The 22,090-nt window shown below is 41.2% G+C and overlaps 1 protein-coding gene across 3 annotated transcripts in view; it reads right to left on the reverse strand.

Moving 5' to 3' along the window:
* The window catches only part of DNAH9 (dynein axonemal heavy chain 9), a 192,836-nt gene that overhangs the window by 23,978 nt on the left and 146,768 nt on the right, over nt 1–22,090 (reverse strand). For all 3 annotated transcript variants that reach the window (XM_083725741.1, XM_083725742.1, XM_083725743.1), the window contains 5 exons: nt 21,086–21,256; nt 18,977–19,099; nt 9,709–9,902; nt 5,259–5,407; nt 2,535–2,662 (listed from right to left, as the gene is read on the reverse strand). In XM_083725741.1, the coding sequence (XP_083581867.1) occupies nt 2,535–2,662; nt 5,259–5,407; nt 9,709–9,902; nt 18,977–19,099; nt 21,086–21,256 (765 nt within the window). The remainder of the gene's footprint in view (nt 1–2,534; nt 2,663–5,258; nt 5,408–9,708; nt 9,903–18,976; nt 19,100–21,085; nt 21,257–22,090) is intronic.

Genomic DNA, 22,090 nt, shown 5'->3' on the forward strand with positions numbered 1-22,090 from the left:
TCTGCTGGCACACTGGGCTAGTTAAAACCAGCTTTCCTGTTCAACTATGGACGTTTGTTGTGTTTTCTTACTGCTTTCCCTTCTTCTGTGAAGGAACTGACTGTTTTCAATATTGATTGTTGTTTTCATTGTTTATCATACTTTATTGAAATTTACAGTGGGAACCCTTTTTGTGTAAAAGTTGACATAAGAGCATAAGATGAGCCTCCACTTCTTTTGAATTCTCTAAAAGAGGAAATGTATTTGACTAATCTTAAAAAAAACTATGTTGACAAGTAAGTGTCCAATCTCCAGCACCAGCTGCAACATGGGAGTTAGGACCCTACTGTGTGTTTGTGAGCAGCATATACACATTCATCTGGTTTGCACATAACTCTAAGCCATTGCTTGTTTAACAAACCATGAGTAAACACAAGCGTTCCCACAGACGAACAATCCGTGCTCATTTCTCCAAAGTTTGCTTCATTTTACAGCTGCTATTGCCTCATGCCTTTGTAGTTTAGCGAGCATCTGGAGTGTGGTGGTCAAACAAACCATGGTTAAGGAAGGGTGCTAGGTTCACACATAAGAAAAGCCCTGCTGGGTGAGGCCAAAGGCCCATCTACTCCAGCATGCTGTTCTCACAGTGGCCAGCTAGATTATCATAAGCAGAATATGAGTTCAACAGAATTCTCTGTAATACGAAGCCATAGTTAAAAGAATCCAAGGTTCACAAGCCAGCAACAAATCAATGACTTCAGATTGCTGGGGTTTTTTTACTGCCAACAGACCACATAGTTAAATTGCTTTGCACATAATGATTTAATTAATGGTGGTTTAACATTATGTTTAACACTTCCCAGCAGAAGCTGAAGAACCAAGGAAATATGAAGAGAAACTGCAGCCATATAACAGATACTTTAAGAGAGAACACAAACCTTGAAGAAAGAAAAATAGCTGCCTTGCTGCCACCTGTGTTCAAGGGATCACAATTCCTTGGGCAACTCAAGCCCCTCATAGTTTGGGAAGTCAAATATTAATAGGAAGCAATCTCTCGGCAAAAAAAAAAAAAAAAACTTTGAATGGTCACATTTACAGGATTCCATTCCTCCTCTCTTCTCAACACCAAGTCAAGCCCAGAACAAACTTTGAAGTAAAACCACAAATCCCTGGCTCAGTGTAATCCAGGTTCAAATCTATCAGTAATCACAACACTGACAGCATATACAGCACCTTTCCATCTCATTTACCATCTCTGCTGAGCCTGCTGGGCTGGAAGAGAAATGCAGTCTGGAAAGTGCACCAGTGATCAAATCATCCACACTTTGCAAACAGGGGAAACAAGGCACTGAGGAGATGCCTGAGTTCCTCAAACCTGGGCAAACAGCTAGAGAAAGGGATTAGAATTTGCATACTGTTTATCTGGTTACAATTGAACTTACGAAACAATCTTGTTTGAAGGGGGTCTTTTGTCCAGGAAGAGTATCCTGCTGCAAGTATCTTGCCTAAAACACCTTTCAAACATTGTCAAAATACTGTTAATTGGCAAGCTGTCCTTGCAGTTGTTGGGCAAAAATGACTCATTTTGCCTTTGGCTTTTACTTTAAAAATCCGAGACATTCAAATGAATTGGCACCTTCAAGTGAGCAGCGGAAAGCTCAGGAAAAGGTGGCAACTCGTTTTGGAGTAGCGCAAGTGTAGAAATTGGTACTTGTAAGAGAATTTGACATCCTGAGCAAGTGTCTACCCTCTAGAGCTCTGGAAATAAGTGGCATCACCTGACTAAACACCAAGAGCTGGAGAGGCTGCAGAGCAGGGTTTCCAGTTGCCAGAGGATGGGGCTTCAGTGCTACACACCTTATTGCTGCTCCCCATGCCCAGCAAGAACAGCAGCTATGAAAAATAAGTATAGATATGCAAATGAGCTCAATTTGCATACTGATATTGCAGACTCCGTATTTTCTTGGTGTGCAATTTAAGGCCATGCTGGCACAGGTGGGTGTGGGTGTTCATATACACTCTTACACAGTGCACACAGCAGTGGCCATTAGGACCTGCAACCCTTGAACTGACAACAGGCACATCTCTCTATAACAAAACTGAACTCTGCAGTAAGCATTTAGGGCAAGCCTGAGGAACCTACAGAGGTTGTTGGATTCCAGCTCACTTTAGCCCCAAGACAGCATGGCCTATGATGGGGAATGATGTACGTTGCAGTTCAACAACATCTGGAGGACCACAAGGACCAGGTTCCCAGAACATGAAACACACACACACCTTGGTACTGTGCTCAAAGGGTCAGCTGTGCACCCATGAGAGATGTCACCAGACATGGTCTTGCTGCCATTTCAGTGAAAACCCACACAAAATCTGCAAGCTGCAACAGTGACTAAGTTCAATGTAATTGGCCTTACTGAAAAGCAGCTGACTTCTCATACTGCCAGCCTGTTCCCTACTTCAAAACCAATCATCAGTTGCTGCTGATTTAGCCTGTTTCTGCAGCAGTTGACTCAGAAGCAAGGAGTGGTTTTCCTCAAAAGAAAGAGAGATTATACCTGCAAGATAACCCAATGTCCCTCTGCTGCAGCAAGGTCCAAGGCTTTCTCAGCCACTACCTCCTGGCCTTGTCCAAGCGACACATTGTGGAAATTCCTGTTGTTAAAGGTGTAGCCAAGTTTCTTCCCTGAAAGAGGAAAGTAAGTATTTTCAGCACAATGAAGCACACAGCATCACAGCTTGATCTCAGGGTGCTTCCTGATGGATGTTTATGGTAGAAACAGTGCTACACATGTGCACAGGTTTCTTGCACCATCTACATGACATCATCATCACATTATCAGCCCTTCCTTTTCTTAAGTTTAACCTAGGATTTCATGTTAGCATGGAAAATCCAGTAAGTAAAAATAACCCAATGAGCATCCAGTCACCATTGGTGTAGAAGCTAGTCCATTTTTTTCCTTTAGAAGTTTGTGGTGTGTGGGGTCATGTTTCTGTGGGTTTCCTTTATTGCCACACCCCAACTTCCACATGCTCCTCATCTGAGCACTGTGCACATGCCTATTTCCACTGATTGCCAAAGGCATGCTGTTATTTCAACAACCCAGTTTGGAGAAGCTATGCGCACATGTGGGGCATTACTTTAAGGACCAAGAACATAACAGTTGTTGGGACTTTACATTTTTAATAGTGAGGTATTATGCAAAACCTCTCATCTTTTGTCATAATTTCAGCACAGCTAAATATAAGCCTTGCACAATACCTTGGTATAAAAACATATATTTTTTTAACAAAACCAAAGGGATGTGGATGTTACCCCACTCCCAAATACACACAAACATCCACAGGAAGGATGGGTGGGGGGAATTAAAAGTGTGTGGGCATTACAGAAATGTCCGTGTGAATGTCCAGAACAGGAAAATGTAATCAAGGGCACAGAAGAAGTCATTCAGGGGAAGAGCCAGAACACACAGTGTGGAAACATTCTATCAATGCCCATTGATGTGGATGGAAAACAATGGTTATAGCTATGGAACTGCACATGTGGACAAGAGTCACCAGTTGCACACACAGAAAAATCAGGTCTGAATGACCTATTTGCAACATATCAACCCTTGTCTGGAAGCACCCTCAAACTTGATCTTAAAAAGCCATAGTACCTACGAAAACACACACACTAGCCCAGGGTCCCATGCCGGGTACATAGAGGGCTAGGGCTGTTAAAAGCACCCAAATCACTTTCTGTTATCTTCAGCTTAACTTAAGAATCTTACTGAAGGTGAGCTGGTGGAATGGAAGAATCCTGTTAACTATAAAAGGTAGGGAAGGTAGCTGAAACAGCACTGCTCTGTAAACATATGCTGTAGCCAGCCACATATTTAAGGTTTGCTCTTCAAATTATCATCAAGATGGGCAGGAAAGAGCCGCACCCACACATACCCATGATATATATAGTCTGTGGCAACCCAATCAACGTGCATTAGGATCCTGAGATTGAAATGACAAACAGCTAAATTTCTCTTTTGTAGTTGAATAATAAACGCTCCTATCAAAATCAAACTCTTAAGTGTGGATCTACACTGTACTGTACCTGGGAAATAATGGGAATGTGCCATAGGGCATTTTCACACATAAAACAGACAACTGCAAGGATTTGTAATGCAAACCTATTTGTATGCTGAGCATTCTGATTTGCATATGCAAACACCTAAGGCAGAATTCTGGCACCACTGCTTGGCACAGAAACTGTGCTTTTCCTCTCTCAAAGGCACTGAAGTTGCAAGTTGAATAAACAACAGAGATAAAAGGAAGGATTACAATACTCATGGTTATGAATATGGCACCGAAATGCTGTGTGTTTTGCACACTCACAGGCTGTTATATCCAAGGTCTGTTGATAGAATCCCTTCCCTCAAGTCTCCAAACTGGGCCTTTAGGACTGGATAAAATCCTTCTCTCCAGTTCACTGCATTAAAATAATCATGCTTCATGCACTTCATAGGGATGGGCAAGAATCTGAAGCAAGGATGCCAGTCATGTGAAGACCCCTGCTTGAACTGAATCTGAGATGGGCACAGTCTTACTCCTGCTTCAGTTCTGCTTGCAATCTGCAGCCCTTTAAATCAGCTTATGCTATAAATCGACATCTGGATCCATTTGTATATGGGGCGATTTGAAGGACAATTTCAACACAAGCTTGTCCAAGTGGCTGCTAGAGCAGCTGGGATACATGGAAGCTGGAAGGAACAACTTGGAATGGATGCAGTTCAGTGACAGAGCACATGCTTTTCATGCAGAAGGAACTATTCCCAGCATCTCCAGGTAAGGCTGGGAGAGACACCTGCCTGAAATCCTGGAGAGCCACTGTCAATCATTGTAGGCAAAAGTGAGCTAGATGGACCAAAGGTCTGACTCAGCATAAGGCAGCTTCCAAAGTGTAGTGCAAGTTGAGAAGATCTGGTAGAGGTAAACTAGTCCAACAAGAGGCATTCCCTGGTTGACTGGGTCATAACTAAGAAGAGCAGAAAGTAAGAAAGACCTTAAGGAAAGAAGGGGGGAGATGAAATAAAGAGGAAATGAAAGTGTGAGCTTTAAGTTTCTACAGGAGTGCTGCTAAAACTTTACTTCTTCTATGCAAGCTAAACAAGCAGACCCTGCCTGCTGCCAAGGGGAGATGGTTTCCCAAGAGTAAAGACTGCCCCACCAGAGAAGGCTTCCTTCTTTCCCTGCTGTAGCATGGGTTTGGTTTAACTGATGCAATTTCACAGAAACAATTTATTTACCAAGCTTCTCTACATCCTTCAGGGGGTCAACTCCAGGTGAGAGGATAAAGAACATCGGGGTTGCAGGTCCAGACTCCTCAAATGATGTTGCAAAATCCAGAGATCTTCCTGCCACGTATTTATTCCCAAGCTTTTCTTCCACAAAATCTCTGTTGGAAGAAATTGCTGAATCAATTAATATTCAGGAAATACAATGCATTTATAAAATAGTGTGCTCTTTGACTTAATCAGAATTCATCTATATGGCCTAGGGATTTATTATCTTAGACTAAGTCTCAGAATGGAAAGAGAGAGACAGAGAATACATGGAGTAATAATGATGGCTCAGGAGCAACCCCAGACTTCAAGAATTCAGGTGGATAGTCTCTTCTGAACGAGAGAATTTGTATACCGCCCTTGATCCAATGATCACAGGGCAGTTCACAACATGAAAACACAAAATACATAATGAAACTAAACCAAAACAAACCAATAATGCCCCCCTCCCCACAGACACATTTAAAAAGCCATAGAACGTTAACCAGCCAAACAGCTGGTTGAAGAGAAACATTTTTGCCAGGCACCTAAAGTTATGTCATGATGAATTAATTTTATAATGAATGTTTTTAGAATGTTGAACTATTTTGACTGTTGTTAGCCGCCCTGAGCCCAGCTTCGGCTGGGGAGGGCGGGATATAAATAAAATTTATTTTTATTATTTATTATTATGGTGCCAGGCGAGCCTCCCTGCAGAGAGCATTTCACAAATGAAGAGCCATCACAGAAAAGGCCCGTTCCTATGTTGCCACCCTCCAGACCTCTCGTGGGAGAGGCACCCAAAGAAGGGCCTCAGATGATAAGTGCAGGGTCTGGGTCAGTTTCTATGGGGAGAGGTGGCCCTTGAGGTATTGCGGTCGTATGCCATTAAGGCTTAAACAGGTCAAAACCAGCACTTTGAATTGGGCCCAGAAATGAATTAGCAGCCAGTGAAGTTGGGTCAGGATTGGTGTAACACGCTCAAACCCACTTGTCCTGGTGAGCAATCTGGCCACCGAATTCTGCACCAACTGGAGTTTCTGAACCGTCTATAGCTCATGGTTAGTGAGAAGAGCCCAGTTTGAATGACATGAGCCCCAGTTTGGATGACATGTTAAGTCAAACGATGGCTTAGCTCAGCACAGTAGCAAGAAAGATTGGGGAGGAGCAAAGAGGATGCACATTCCTCTCCAGGAGCCTGCATGTTCAAATATTTTCACTAAACCATACTTTATCTTAATGTGTTGTGCAAACCAGTCCACCCTTTTGTTTAGTATGCTTAGCTCGTCTGTGCATCTCTCCTCCCTTTCACTGTGCAATAAAAATCTCCACAGGATGTTTTAAAGAAAACATGGCCAACTTGGATCTTTAGGTGTTTGATACTTTCTCCTAGAACAAAAGTTTAGACTTGATTTTCCAACTTCCAAATCAGAACCTTCAAGCCCATGGACATTATCAAATGTCACTCAGTGGAAGACTCAGATGTTGAGCAACAAACAAGTCCTGATGGAGCAAAAGACCTTTTGCTTTATTTGAAGTACTTGTACTACTTTTACATGCCTGCCTGAAGTTTACATCTCCTCAGTCTGCTTCACTAAATAACTTATAAAGACATAAACAACCAGTCGCATCAGCTAAACTTTATTTATTTATTTATTTAAAGAGAAATAGCAGGCACAATTTACTAATTGAAATAGCAATGAATTATGGAGTTTGTTTCTGCTAGAATGGTTTATTCTTAAAACTTGAGAGACAGGGGGCAGGTGTCTTGCACTAGGATGTGTTAAAATGCATGAGGCTGATATTAATGAAGTCACCAAGAGCTGTTGTTCTTCTCCTTGGATAGACAGCATTTGTCTCTCTCTTTATGACAAAATTGATTGCACACAACAGTGTTTTCTAATGAAGAAATATAAAGCAAAGCCTTAAGAGAATGGCAGAAGTTAAAGTGTTTTGTAGCAGGCAAGGAGTTGGAAATAAATGATAAAAGCAGCAATTTATTATAAATGTTAAAAGATTGTCTCCCCTTTGCTCTTTTGCCCAAAGGATGGTTCGCATTGTATTAAGCATCCCACAAAGAGTTTTAAAGCATTATAAAGCATAATGAAACCCAATGATAAAAGGCAAAACAACTGATTAATTAAACGCAACAATAAAAGGCAAAATAATAAATTACAACATAAAAGTAGTTGCAGTTGTGGTTTAATAAAGTGATTGATGGGGATTCGTGTTAACACAAGCTTAGATTTGATTGGGGGCGGGGAGCAATGGGAGCAGGGGTTTATAATGAAATATCCTCCAAGAGATTTTGGAACTTTGTGATCATTACTATCAAATTATCTCATGCTGTTCCTGTATAAGATTGCCTGGCTTCCCATCAAGCACAGGTACTTTTTATGAAGTCAAGATTTGATGCAAAATAGCCTATAAATCAAACACAGTCTATGCTCTTCTACCATTACTATTGGCTAGTAAGCCAACTTAAAAAACAAACAAACAGGAAAGTCTAGGTTAATGGAAAATTTGCTTGCTTGTTTTCTGTCACATTGCAAGGAAGAGCAATAGGGCTGCAAGTGTGGCAAAAAGATGTGTTCCTTACTACCCTGGTTTTTTTGAAAGCTGTTAGCCAGCAGTGAGGAACCTCCAGTCTGGAACTCAAATTAGGCCTAGTAGAGATCTGAACTAGGCTTGTGAGGACATCTTCCTCAAATCACACCCACCTGACATCAAGTGTGGGACAGGTAAAGATGTTGCTTTGATTGGCTGAACTAGGGAACCCATAATTAGGATTCGTGTTAACAGATAAAAGGCTTGGTATCATTATCCTCTTTTTTCCTTTCTTCTTTTCTCTTTCTTTTCTCACTTTTTTGGTTTCTTCCCTAGATTTCTTATATTAGTTTGGCTTTTATTGTTTTTATGCTGAAAATTTTCAACAAAAAGTATTATTAAAAAGATGATTTATCAGCTGATTGGCACTGACAATTCAACTTCAAAGAAATTCACTCTCTACACCAGTTACCACAGACAAGGAGCTTCTTTGAAGATGTCACTTGATGTCATAATACCAACAGGTGATTGATAGGTGCCTCCCACCTGTCATATTTGGTTCACCCCTCCTGTTAACCATCATTTCCTGGTCTGGATGAAATGGGATAATCTAGGTAATGGAGGACTTCCTGGTTTGTTTGCTCCCAAAGGATGGAGGTGTGTATGTCCCAAATGTTTGTTTCTGTCTCTGTTTATTAAGTCAAGATACAATCTTCGAACTCACTCATAAGCAGCTTTCAGGGAGTACAGAACTCTCTTTTAAACAGAAACAATGCAGAACAAAAACAATGCAGTTACCAAATACGACTACAATAAAACTAGGGTGACAGAAACATCAGGACAAATCAGGTTCTAATTGTGCCAAGCACTGATCAAGAACTTAGAGTGGCTAACAATGTTTGATTTCGGTTTCTTATCCTGAGCAAACTTTTTATTACCAAGGATAATTTTAGCAGATTGCACACACTTATCTATCTCCCATACAACTCAGTCATTCACAATGAATCGTTTTGAGCCCCCATTGTGAAATTATATCTTGTTTTATACTTGAAAATGACAATTATTTAATCTTACATTCAAATATCAATCTTTATTTTGTGTCATGTAAGGTAATTTGAGTATTTAAAAAACTTTAATTCAGAATAGCTTTTCCAATTTATTTATTTGAAAGTTTTAGGATGTTTTGAGGCCCCTTTAATTTGCAATACAAAGAGGTTATGCGTGTATCCAGGTTTGGATGTGCTGAGTTCCAATTTATGGACAGATGCCCAAAAGGTAATGTCTGAAAGATGGGCAGAAATTTTATCTGAAGTGGGTGAAAGGAGACAGGCTGAAACACTAGGATAGATTGTGCAACATCAGCATTCTGTAGATGGCAATCAATGTTGAAAGTGGTTGAGGTTAAATGGACATCACTGATTGATTCTGTTCTGATTAAGTGGAGAGTAGAAAGAACGGGAAGAAACTGCACTGTAGAATTAAGCAAGCTGCACTCTAAGCCAGGAATATAGATATACATGAAAACATTGAAGCACTTGTTACAGATAGGTAGCCGTGTTGGTCTGCCATAGTCAAAACAAAAAAAATTCCTTCCAGTAGCACCTTAAAAAAATTCCTTCCAGTAGCACCTTAAAGACCAACTAAGTCAGTTCTTGGTATGAGCTTTCGTGTGCATGCACACTTCTTCAGATCTTCTTCAGACACGAAAGCTCATACCAAAAACTGACTTAGTTGGTCTTTAAGGTGCTACTGGAAGGAATTTTTTTTGTTTTGATTGAAGCACTTGTTCTGTGACATGTCTGGTGCTTCTTGGACACACTGTTGAAAGGTTTAGTTTTTCACATTACTCGACAATGCTTGACTCAGTCACCATGTGTACAGCACTTACCTGACAGCATATGTCATGCGGTCAGGACGTATGGCTCTCATCATACAGAGCTGCTGCAAAGCAGACTTATTCTTCCATTCCTGAGGAAACTTTTCCTTCTCAGGGCATTCAGACTCCACGAACTTTTTCCAGCGTTTGGCAGAACCCTCAATATCCCGGTCCAAGTTGCGGAATTGTTCCATGGATGACAGTGCCTGGAAGAAGAGAGCTGGCCATTACTTAGAAATGGGAAGCCCCACATTGATGGTACTTCCTGGAGCTGCTTCCTTGTGATTCAAGTGCCAGGAGCCCTTCCGAGGCTGGCACAATCTTTATTTTTCATTAACATATTTATTGACACCTATTCATAGATATATAAAAATGTATACCCATTACCCAGTTATCTAAAAAAGAACAAAGTAGAAAGAAAGAAAGAAAGAAAGAAAGAAAGAAAGAAAGAAAGAAAGAAAGAGGGACCCCTCCCCCAAAAAAGAAAGGGGGAAAAACTAAAGAAAAATAGAAAAGAGTAAAAGGACTTTCAGCTCTCTGCCTGCAGCTACATATAATACTCATTCCTTAAAATCCAACTATTCTGTCTTCCATAAACCAGTATTTTTTTCAGCCTTCAAATCCCCATATCACAAGTTCATTTTCATAAAAGGTCCATAAGAAATTTCCAGTCCTGAACAAATGTCAGTAATGATTTTTCTCTAATTAAACATGTTACTTTTGCCATCTCAGCCAGATTCAACCAAGGTCAGCACTATCATTCAGTACCCGATTTATATTTTTTTAAAGTAAGCATCTTACTGCACTTCTTTCTTTCAGGGGAAAAGAAAGTGACTGTGGGTCTCTGACATTTTTTTTAATGCTGCAGAATTTTATGGGATCTCTTTGCAAACTTCCTGTTTCTGTGTTGTTCTCCATAACACCCAGGCTTCCTTGCACTGCTCCTCTGGTACATGGCTTTGGAATTGTGTATCTTTTTGCACAGGGACACTCAGAAATAACACCAAGGCTTGAAGCTTTAAAACGGTTGTTGATTCCTGCTGATTCCTGCCCCCCCCCCCATCTCTAGGATCCATAGAACCAAAGCATTTCTTGCTTGCTTCTTCTTCCCAAAATGCACTCTTAATTTATCACTCTACCAGAAGATGTGAAATGGATTAAACTACAATCAGGCTAAGCCAAAGGAATGAATCCTTCAAAAATATGACAGACATGTGGATCCAAGCCAAGACTATATGAAATTGGAGTGTTTGGTAATAATGGTGGTGTTTTAAAAGAGTATTTATTAAAACAATTCTATACCATCTTCCACTCAAAATTCCAAGGAGGGCTTAGGATAACTAATAAATATAACAGTAAAGAGCATCACTAAAAACAAATGCAGCAGGAAAAAATATATCAGATGTAAAAGTGTGGGGAAGTTTAAAGAGTTTTGGCTACCACCTGAGCAAATGAGACAGGTGAGCCTCCCTGGGAAGAGAGTTCTACAAGAATGGTGTCATAGCTATTTGCCTAATTTCAGATGGAGGGCGTGTTAAGAAAAAAAGAGATTACAGCAGAAAAGTATATATATATCACTTCCTCTGTTTTGGAGTAAAAGTAAACCCTTCTTCAGTGACCCCACTTCCCCCACCCCCCGCCAACCCCACTCTCAGGTGACTGGGCATGAAAAACAGTATCTCAGGCACTGTGGATTTTTGAGGGAATATTTACGGAAAGCATTCACCGCAGGCACCGTAAGAAATATAGGAGGATGCAGCATTGGTGAACCCCCCATATATATATATATACCAGTTAGCAATTGATTGTCTTCTAGAATTTGAAGATTTGCTGCCCTACAAAGAACATTGTATCCACAACTTTTTAAATCAGCAGTGGAAGATCAGAACAGCTACATGGTCTTATTTATGTTAGTTTTGGATCACTGTATTCTGCATAAAATGTGATCAGGATAGACAACCAGTACTTCTCAGGTGTTCATACATTGCAATCTGCCTCTGTGCTTATAACTTAAGAATATAGCATGGAAGGATCAGGATGAAGAATCTAACCCCACCCCTCTCCAGTATCCTTGCAGCTCTTCAAAGTTGACAGCTAGGAAAGAATACTGACATGGAGTGCTAAGACAACATCATCAAGCTAGAATGTAATGGAGCTCATACTGATGGGAAACTATTCCATTTGGGAAGCAAGCTGTTAACTCAAAGGATTGGTATAAACAATGAATTATTTGCTTTCCTCCAGACTACATTTTGTTTTATATAATTCGTTTGCTGAAGTTGGCTCTTTGTTTGGCTGCATTAACTGAATTATTCAACTCATGAGCACAAGTCTAATGAAAGTAAAAATAAAGCCATGATGGGTATGTAAAACTTCAATCAGCATGTCACGCAAGAGCTACATTTTAATCACCCTTATTACTGTTATAACGTCTGACAAGCTCACTAAGTCTGCCCACGCCAATCATTTCTTGGATTATCTTCCTACTATGCAATTTCTTTTACAGAAATCTAGAGCATAATTAATTTATATGATACTTTGAAGACATGCCCATGCCCCCATTCTAGACTATCAGCCCCGTCAATGAGCCACTGGTGAGTCTTAAAAGCTATGGCTCTAACTCTGCAACAGGAATTCAATGAGACTTCTACTGAATTCCTGAGAGGCATATAAGTGATCTGATCTCAATAAAACCAGTCATCTCTAAAGGATTTCACTTGTACATGATTGGTAGGCAGCCTTAAGGGGGGAGGGATGGTTAGGCAAATACATTCCCTCTCTTACTGAAACTAGTTGATCCACTTCCAGGTAATCAAGGGATGGTTGTGCTCCTGACTGAAATGCCACTTCCCATCTGACCCGTTTTTACCTGCTACCAATAAGTACGGTATGTGCCTTGTTACGTACCTAGGACCAAGCTACAAACACTGATGACCTGTAGTTGTAAAGCTAAACCAAAAAAAACCAACAACACTCAGGATACAGTTCACATCTTTTCATATAATTTCACTTAAATTTAGGTTCCTCCATTAAATAGTTACACTAAGTATCGGCTCTTAATGTTGCTCAGGGCAACACAAAGATGTTGTGAAACAGGAAGATAGATCAGGATCTACTGGTAGATCACCAAGTGATTTGCAGTAGATCTGCAACAGATCTGTTTAAAAATAGTGTCAAGAAAAGTCTTCCCGCTCTTCTAAATTAGGCTGAAATGAAGGAAGTTGGGTAGGTGGGACTAGGAGCAGATTTTCTCCTAGTCCTCAATCCTCCTAGAGCAGGATTGAGAGTTCAGTTTGAATTCTGAAAATTTGTACTTGTGTACTCAGAGGCACCCTGTCCCTTAACTACAAGTGGTGTTCACTCTACCATCTTGTAACACAGTGGAGTTACTACCACTACTATTACTACTAGAATTTGCAAACTGCCCTTCAACAATAGATCTCAGGGCAGAGTTGCTTTTTTGGTGTATTTCACAGATATTTCACCCCTAGCTTTCGCATCAGAACACCTTTAATTTGTTTCTGCTTTGTACATTGACAGGGTGGGGATGTCTTTATCCTATGCTAACTTGTTCACATCTTAGCTGCAGGCAGATTAAGAATGACTTAAGGACTCCAATCAGTGTGAAGCTGGTTTGAGAAACGACACATCAAACAGTAATATCTTATAACAAAGCACAGAAGGATGCATATGCATTTTGGATAATGTCGGCTGAACACAGATAAGAAATCCAGCTCAGGAAACACAGTGAGTGCACAGCAAACACAAGCGTGAACAAAGCCTAAGAGTACAACTATTTCACCTGGCCCTAGTTGGGGGACCTTTGAATTCTAGTAAAATATATGGAACAGATCCTGCAAACCTACCACTGCCCACCGCTGTTCTAAAAAGGATTTTCAAAATGGGAGGGATTCAGTTGTGATGCTGATACCACACTAATATTTTAAACATGGGTACTCAAGGAAACTGTAGGCCAGTCTTATCAGACCATCTTGATCAAAAGATTGTGACAGCATTAGCAAAAAATATCATTGTGCATTGAATATATTCAGCAGATTGTGTCAAAATCAATCGTCAACAAGAATAGAAACTTAACAGAACTACAAAGTACACAGGGCGGGAGAAAGAAGGGCCTTTGTCAAGGAAATACTGGTTCTTCTTCAATGCGAAATACATGAATTGCTATTTTATCTTTTAGCCACACACACAATCTTATCATCTGCATTCTGCAAAATTATAAATACAACATTAATATGCATCTTTGTCTCTGCAGCCGTTCTCCTCTTGAAAGCTGAATCCACTATTTAGAGCTCATTATTCAACACCACGTTTATTAAACAATGCCTTTTCAGTTGCTTTTTCATATCTACATAATGAATATTCTTCCTCTTCAGAAATAGAAGATGAAAATGATTGGGCTTGGGGAGGGGGCTAGGGTGGAAAGATTAATCCAAGCTAGCCAGGTGTATCCTCAACTCATAACAAGCAGCTTCTCTCTTCTTGGCTGAGCCATTTACATTCAGAAAAGAAAGCATAACAGAAATGAAGAAAGGGCCATAGCTCAGTGGCAGAGCACATGCTTTTCATGCAAAGGGTATTTAGTTCTTTAAGTCTTTAGCTAGGGAAGGGTTCATGCCTGAAATCCTGAAGAGCTGCTGCAAGTCAGTGTAGACAATATTGAGTTAGGTGGATCACTCATCTGAGTTTATATAAGGATAGCCCACTACATGGGAAAACTCAAGAGTTGGGAACTGGGTCTTTCTGTCAAAGAATTCAGGTGTTTGGAGGCAACACTGATAAGGGAGTCATAATAAGATGGGGGGGGATAAGGATTAAGATATATTGGGGCCCTGGCAGGGTCACAAATGGAAACCATGGGTGCCTTACCTGTGGCAGGAAGAATAAAGAAAAGAAGCTACACATGGCAAACATGTTTGATGTTAACTTGTCAGTTCTTTGTTTGGGGAGGGAAAAGGGAGGGCAATGCTTTCAAAAGCTGTGTCAGACCAGATATAACAAACAGACTTGCCACTCACTGTCTACTTGTTGCATAACCTTAAACTCTTAAGAAAAAAGGATTTCTCATTATATCCTCCACTGTAGAATAAATTGGAATCTGAAGAAGGTAGCAATCGCAGGTATTCGTACACTCTCAGTACTACATTTATTACTGTGTAGAAAAATGGCAGCATTGGTGGTTGAAGGCTCCAAAGAGCTCTCCACCATGAAGTTGGTTTAGCTTTTTGCCTTTTCAGTTCATCAACAACAACCCTAGGTGAAACACCACTCCTTTCTCTCTCTCTCTCTCTCTCTCTCTCTCTCTCTCTCTCTCTCTCTTTCATTAGTGGGTAAAGGACTTGAGAGATTTCTGCTGAGAAATATGTATTTAAAGCTTCCAGTCATACATTGCAAACATCAATGTGATTTTTTAAAAAAGAAAAGAAATCCAGCTACATTATTTTATTTATTTTTTACTGGCCCTTAATTGAAGTCCCAGGGTGGGTTACAACATGATAAAAAGAATATAGTAAACAGTAAACAAAGCAACTAATAAAATCCTGTGCAGAAAGTGAGCAATCACTGCATGTTCCCCAACGTGTGGATAAATCAGAGATTCCCTTCATGGTCCAGACTATGACACACAGAGAAATATGAAGCAGAGAAGGCACTGAGGTGGAGAAATACAACTGCAGTTCTGAAATCTGCAGCAGCAACAAAATCCCTACCCTAAAAAACTAAGGAGGGCAGGAACCCATCATAGCTTGGGGCTGCTGTGGAAGTCATGAGAGAAAGGAACATCCTTCAAGCACGGAATAAGATTATCAGAGCTACACCTCATAGAAGACACTCTGGTAATAAGCCATTGCAGAGTGTTATTGACCTCATCACCTGAGATACAACTTTACTTCCCACATTTTTGCTGGCTATAACATAAAATACAAACTACAGTGTGTGTGAATGAGAAGCTTTATGTACAGTACTCCAGCCAATAAAAATTTATAAAACCAATAAAAAATTAAATATAAAAACCCAAAGCTGGCTTCTACTGCATAACTAAAACATATTTTAAAGTTGTCTATACAAGGCTAAAAATGATAGACTGGTCTTTCTAAATTTCTGCTCAACCAAAGATTAATGGACTAGGTGTGTTTGTTCTCCCAAACAACTTTGTGGGGAAATATGAGTGAGGCTATTTTAGTCTCGGAGTTTTAGCAACTTTCTTCGAACAGGGCAGCCCTAAGCAGAGAGAGCTAGACAGCCTGAACGCATCCAACCTGAATCACAGTGACAACTTGGCAGGAGCTCAAATCCCCCACAGAATGCAGCAGGGTGTGTAAACCACCTCCTCCTTCACATTTGATTTCTTAAAAAATACTTTATAAACTGCTAGGGAATTATATGTGAGTAAGAAGAAAAGAAGGAAGAGCCCTAAGATTTGTCGTCAAGGAGTGGCAAAAAGTAAGGGGAAAGGTAGGTGTTATCCCCCCCCCCCGGAAGATGTCCAGATCTTGTAGTTTAGATCTTTTACCTTATGTAATATCTTATATTGTTTTGATTGATGGCATTTTATTATACTTGGTTGCTTTAAGATGCTGTTCACTGCTTTGGGCTGAAAAGTGATATATATATATATAAATGAACAGTAGCAATAATTGTGTTACTGTGGCTGACATCACAGCATTATGGCAATCCTGCAGTTCCTCTCTGCCCTTTTAAGATGCAACCGTCTCTCTTCATTGCTTTATGATTAGAAACCATTTAATCAGATTTCAGATTTCTTACTGAAGGTTTCACAGGTGTCCCTGTTTTAGGGACACTAGAGCAGGAAATTCTTTCCGGGGCTGCTGAGAAATTTCTATTGAGATTATCCTCAAGAAGAGACAGCACTAGCAAAAACAAAACAAAAAACCCACATTGTGTACACGCATGTGTGTACAGACACACAACTCCCACATTTCCTTCCCTGAAGAGAGAAGCAAACAATTGGACCATGATAACCCAATTATTTAAATATCCCACAATCACCAGGGAAATTATACTTTCCTTTTAAAAGGGTAGTAGGCACTCTCTAGCTCCAAACCTTCTCAAATTCTCACCCTGAGAACAATCCAAGGGAGAGGGGAAAATCACATCCAAACAGGCCTAATATCTTTGTTACTTGATATGGTCTTACAGAGCATTCCCCTGCAGGGCTCTGATAACTTTTGCTAAGTTCCCCAAAGGCAATGCATGCACACCTAAAGCCATGTTCAGCTTTAATTGCTTTGCAGCAGAATCTTGCTTGGCTTGGGGATTTTGGCCTTGTTTTCATTTTCTCATTCTAGGCTTGACCCTGTAATTCAGAAGTCTTCAAAGAGCTGCAAAGTTATTCCTATTCTCTCCCAACTGCGTAACAGTAGGACTAGGTCACCTGCAAAGAATACATTCAAGTTGCAAGTCATTTAGACACAGCCCTAGATTTTATGACTATTCCAATGGGGTCAAAACATCACTGATGTAGTTTGAAGCGACTCTGTCTGAGGGTGCTTCCCTGCTTTACACCTCTCTCTTGTTTGATTGCCTTTGTTTCCGATCCATATCCTGAATTTGATGGATTGGAACACAGATATGATGAGACTGTATATATTTTTGCCAATTCCATTTTGTAACAATTTAAGGCTCAGCTCCAAGTTGTCAGATAGAGTCAAACACTTTTCTGAAGTTGATGAAGCGGGAAAATATCTCCCCCTTTAGGAAGGAAAGAAAGAAAGAAAGAAAGAAAGAAAGAAAGAAAGAAAGAAAGAAAGAAAGAAAACATGTTGAAAGTCTTATTGTAAAGATGTGATCAGTTGCTCTTTTTCCAGGGAGGAAACCAATTTGGCGTTCATGGATCGTTTTTGTGCTTCGTTAGGCTCTACACATTATCCTTTTGTAGAGGACTGTGCAAAACAGTTTGCTGATATTGCTGTTAAAATGCATAATTCTGCAGGTCCTTGGCAGTCCAGTTCAGCTTTATTGTTATCGTTTAAAAGGTTGATATAACCAAGTTTCTGCAAAATGGTGCACTTGGAAAATGACAGGAGACTGTATATTTAAAAAGAACCCTTCAAGAATAATCTCAATACTGTATTTCAACATTGTACTTGTAACTGCTTAAGGACTTTTTTTGGATTTCAGTGTTCCATATTATCAGAGAGTTGGAGGCAACTATGTACATGAGCTCACCGCCCCTCTAGGTCACTGCTTCCGTTGTTCTGCTGTTGATCTGCTCTTATCATTATGACGTTTCCCCTAATAGGAACATAAGCAGAGCCTGCTGGCCTATCTAGTCCAGTATCCTGTTCTCAAAATGGCCAACCAGATGTGATGGGAAGCCATCAATCAGGACCTGAGTGCAGCAGCACTCTCTCCACTTGTGATTCTCAGAAACTCACATTACATACAGTGGGCGTATCCACCACACATTCAACCAGTGAAGGCTGGTCCATTAGGGCAAATGGAGCACTGCCCAGTCAACCTTGGTCTGCCTTCAGACAGCTTACACTTGCTTCCCTTATTTCCTACATCCAGACCAGAGGGTGGCAATGGCTATCCACTTTAGTATATCAAGTGTTGTCCTTGTTGAAATCAACGGGGTACGTGGTGGGGGGTAACACTAGAATTTGTTGGCTCTGCATGTCATTGGCTGTGGGTTTACCTACAGTTGGCTTCTGTGCCTTCTGCCTCACCAGTTCCAATGGGCACCAGCCACCACTACATCCAATGCACATTTAAAGCATGTGACCTCCTGCAAACAATACTGGGAAGTGTAGTTTCCCCACACACAGCCACAATTTCCAGGACCCTTAAACTATAGCTCCCAAGATTCTTTGGAGGAACTCACATGCTTTAAATGTATGGTGCGCTTTTGGATGTGCTCCCAATGCATAGTGTGGACCTGCCCTGTGTTAATTCACATGCCACCAGTCACTAGGAAAATGGGTAAATTCCCTCAACCATCATGTTGGTAGCATTTCAGGAAATCGGGGAAAGGCAAAAGAACCCAAAGAGAGAACAGTTCTCAAAAAATGAAAAACCCTAAGAGTTTTATTCTGCAGTACTTTTTACTAACTTCACTCTTTGTGGCTAAGCAATGCCATCATCCCCTGCTTCGCTTGAATGATTTGGTCCTGCTGGGTTCAGGGAAGGGCCAACATAACTGAAAAAACTTTTTTTACATGGAAGATTAGGCTACATTTAATAGTAGATACTATCCATTGGTTATACATATAAAAAGACTTTATGAGTTAAAAACAGCTACCTTGATGCCACCCCACGACTGACTTGACAAAAAGTCTACTGGACTGGTGACTCCTGGCTGGGCTGGATATCTTAGCAGGAAGTCAAGTTCTGTAGCGTTAATTTCTTTATTCATCAGAAGTATCTGCAACGACAAACCCACATAGCACTGCAGAAAAGTTGCAAGGATTTCCTGAAGAAGAGGCTTTTGTTTGCAGGACACACACACACACGCACAATCCAGCGGGATTCTACCCAAAGGCATGAATGTTAGGACTGGTGCTAGAATTGCAGACATTTTGTACTTAATTCTTTCCTTTTGAACTCACATTTAAAGATGGACCTGAAATAACTAAAGCAAGTAATAACCTTTACAAATAAAAGCACCAGTATAACCTATGGGTGCTTTTATTTGTAAAGGTTATTACTTGCTTTAGTTATTTCAGGTCCATCTTTAAATGTGAGTTCAAAAGCACCAGTATAACCTATGGGAGGGACGCAGGTGGCGCTGTGGGTTAAAGCCTCAGCGCCTAGGACTTGCCGATCGAAAGGTCGGCGGTTCGAATCCCTGCGGCGGGGTGCGCTCCCGCTGCTTGGTCCCAGCGCCTGCCAACCTAGCAGTTCGAAAGCACCCCCGGGTGCAAGTAGATAAATAGGGACCGCTTACCAGCGGGAAGGTAAACGGCGTTTCCGTGTGCGGCTCTGGCTCGCCAGATGCAGCTTGTCACGCTGGCCACGTGACCCAGAAGTGTCTCCGGACAGCGCTGGCCCCTGGCCTCTTAAGTGAGATGGGCGCACAACCCCAGAGTCTGTCAAGACTGGCCCGTACGGGCAGGGGTACCTTTACCTTTATAACCTATGGGTGGGGAGGATTCCAGTTCGCTCCACGTTTGGGAACAAACCTACCCACTTTGCCTCCTTAGGACCAATGTGCAGATTAGAACATATTCCAGATAATCAGCAAGCCAATCTGAGCACTGGTCCATACTGTACTTGCAAGGTTGCCCAAGGGCTACTTTTCTCTTTCTTTAACATTTTACAGCTGCTTAGAGCAGCTCACATCTCCTTCGTGGCCATGCAGCCAAAAATATATCTTTTTAAAATGCTCCCTGGAGCATTTTACTTCATACTGTGTACAGGGGAATCCCCACTTAAGCAGGGGTTCTGTTCCTGGTCGCTGTGTGCATCAGCAGGACAAACACAAGTCCCTTCCAGTCCAGTCCACCCTGCCCCAGCCCATTCCATCTCCGTTCCACCCCACCCTCTTTCAGAGCCGAAAATGGCACACGTGTCAGTGGTCATGCACAACTCAAATGTGTGGAAGTGGGGAGTTGCCTGTACAGTGATACCTCAGGTTACATACGCTTCAGGTTACAGACTCCGCTAACCCAGAAATAGTGCTTCAGGTTAAGAACTTTGCTTCAGGATGAGAACAGAAATCGTGCTCTGGTGGCGCGGCAGCAGCAGGAGGCCCCATTAGCTAAAGTGGTGCTTCAGGTTAAGAACAGTTTCAGATTAAGAATGGACCTCCAGAACAAATTAAGTACTTAACCTGAGGTACCACTGTAGTCACTTTCTGGAGAACTGTATGAAGAAAATGATGGCTGCCCCCATGTACCTATGAGGGAACTATTTTCTTTTTCCATACAAAAATATCCTGGTGGCCACAGAGGAGAGGATATCAGGTACTTTAAACACACATACATCGGGGGGGGGGGGGGAAGAGGGCAACATGGAGCTGGTTTTGTGAACACATGAAACATGTACAGGACAGAAATAGATTGATCTGTCCATCCCTAGTTGCACACATAACTTGTATGTGGATTTGAGGGTCTAACTGTCCATTGGACAAGTCACAGACATTTCTACTCTGTAGGTCAGTGGGTCCCAAACTTCTTCCCCATGGAGTGCTTGATAATTATTGGAAGTCTTGGAGGACCACTTAAGGGTTTTTCTGCTTGCTGCAGCAACTGTAATGTGTTGTGCTAGATGCTGTATGATGCTAAGTTGTATTTTTACAGACACAGTTTGGGAATCCCTAATACAAGTGATGAGCAGAACACCGCCACAGAGTGGGTGTGGCTCACCAATCATTACTGCAGAGGGTGCTACGAGGGAATAATCAATTTACCTGGAAAGTGACTTGGGCCGTGTAAATCAGTTTGTCACATTCAAACAGCCCCCGAGTTGTGTACTGGAACACAGAGCTGGTGATGCTATCAATAAGGTTGGCTACTCGCTCTTTTAGGTTTTCATCTGGCGAGGCTCTTGCAACAGCTTTCTGAAAGACAACACTGAATGCCTAGATGTGGAAAGAAAGAGAGAGGCAGGGAGAAATGAATTACATGAGACACTACAATAATACCTCAAAACATACCTGGCTTCAATAATACAATGCTCAGTCCATCCAACCTTGGAAAGTATGGGCAAAACATTATCCATCAATGGGATTGAAAAAATTGGCAGATACCACGAGGAATCTCCCTCTTCATTGTCAATCTCTTTCAAAAGAAAAAGTTCCCCTTGCTTCCCTCCAACTGGACATGTGCAGGATATAAACTGAGATTATGTGGGTGCAACTAGACAGGGTATGAGTGATATGCAATTTCTGTCTCACGATGCCTTGGTCAGAAACTGAGCAACCCAATTTTCAGTTTTTAAAAAAAGTATTAGAGGTTTAATGTTGTGTCACACACTGCAGTCTGGAAGCAAGGAATGCAAGGCAATATTAAAGAGGGCCAGTCCGGTTTCTTCTTGCTGTGCCTGCAACCTTTAGCTGTGCTTTTAAAAAAAAACAGAACTGCCACCACAGTGGGAGGAAGCAAGGCTGAGCAACTCTCATACTATGGAAACCAGCCTGGAGTGACATTCCCACTCAAACTATATGGCAGATTCAGCTTGTGTCTTCAAAAAAAAATAGTTTTGGGTTGAAAGTTTAGAACGGATCTTTTCCCCTAAAATTGGGGTGGGGGTAGCAGCAAGTTTTTGCAAGTAACTGATGTTCTCAGAATTTTATCATAATGCTGCAGCAATGGGATAATTACTGGTTTGTTTGTTTTTTTTTCTCTTTCTGTGCCATTCTTAAAGCCACATGCCTGTTCGTTCTCTTCTTGCCAATAGATCACCATCCCTGCTG

The sequence above is a fragment of the Podarcis gaigeae genome, assembly GCF_964106915.1.
Source record: "Podarcis gaigeae genome assembly, chromosome: 2".
NCBI lineage: Eukaryota > Metazoa > Chordata > Lepidosauria > Squamata > Lacertidae > Podarcis > Podarcis gaigeae.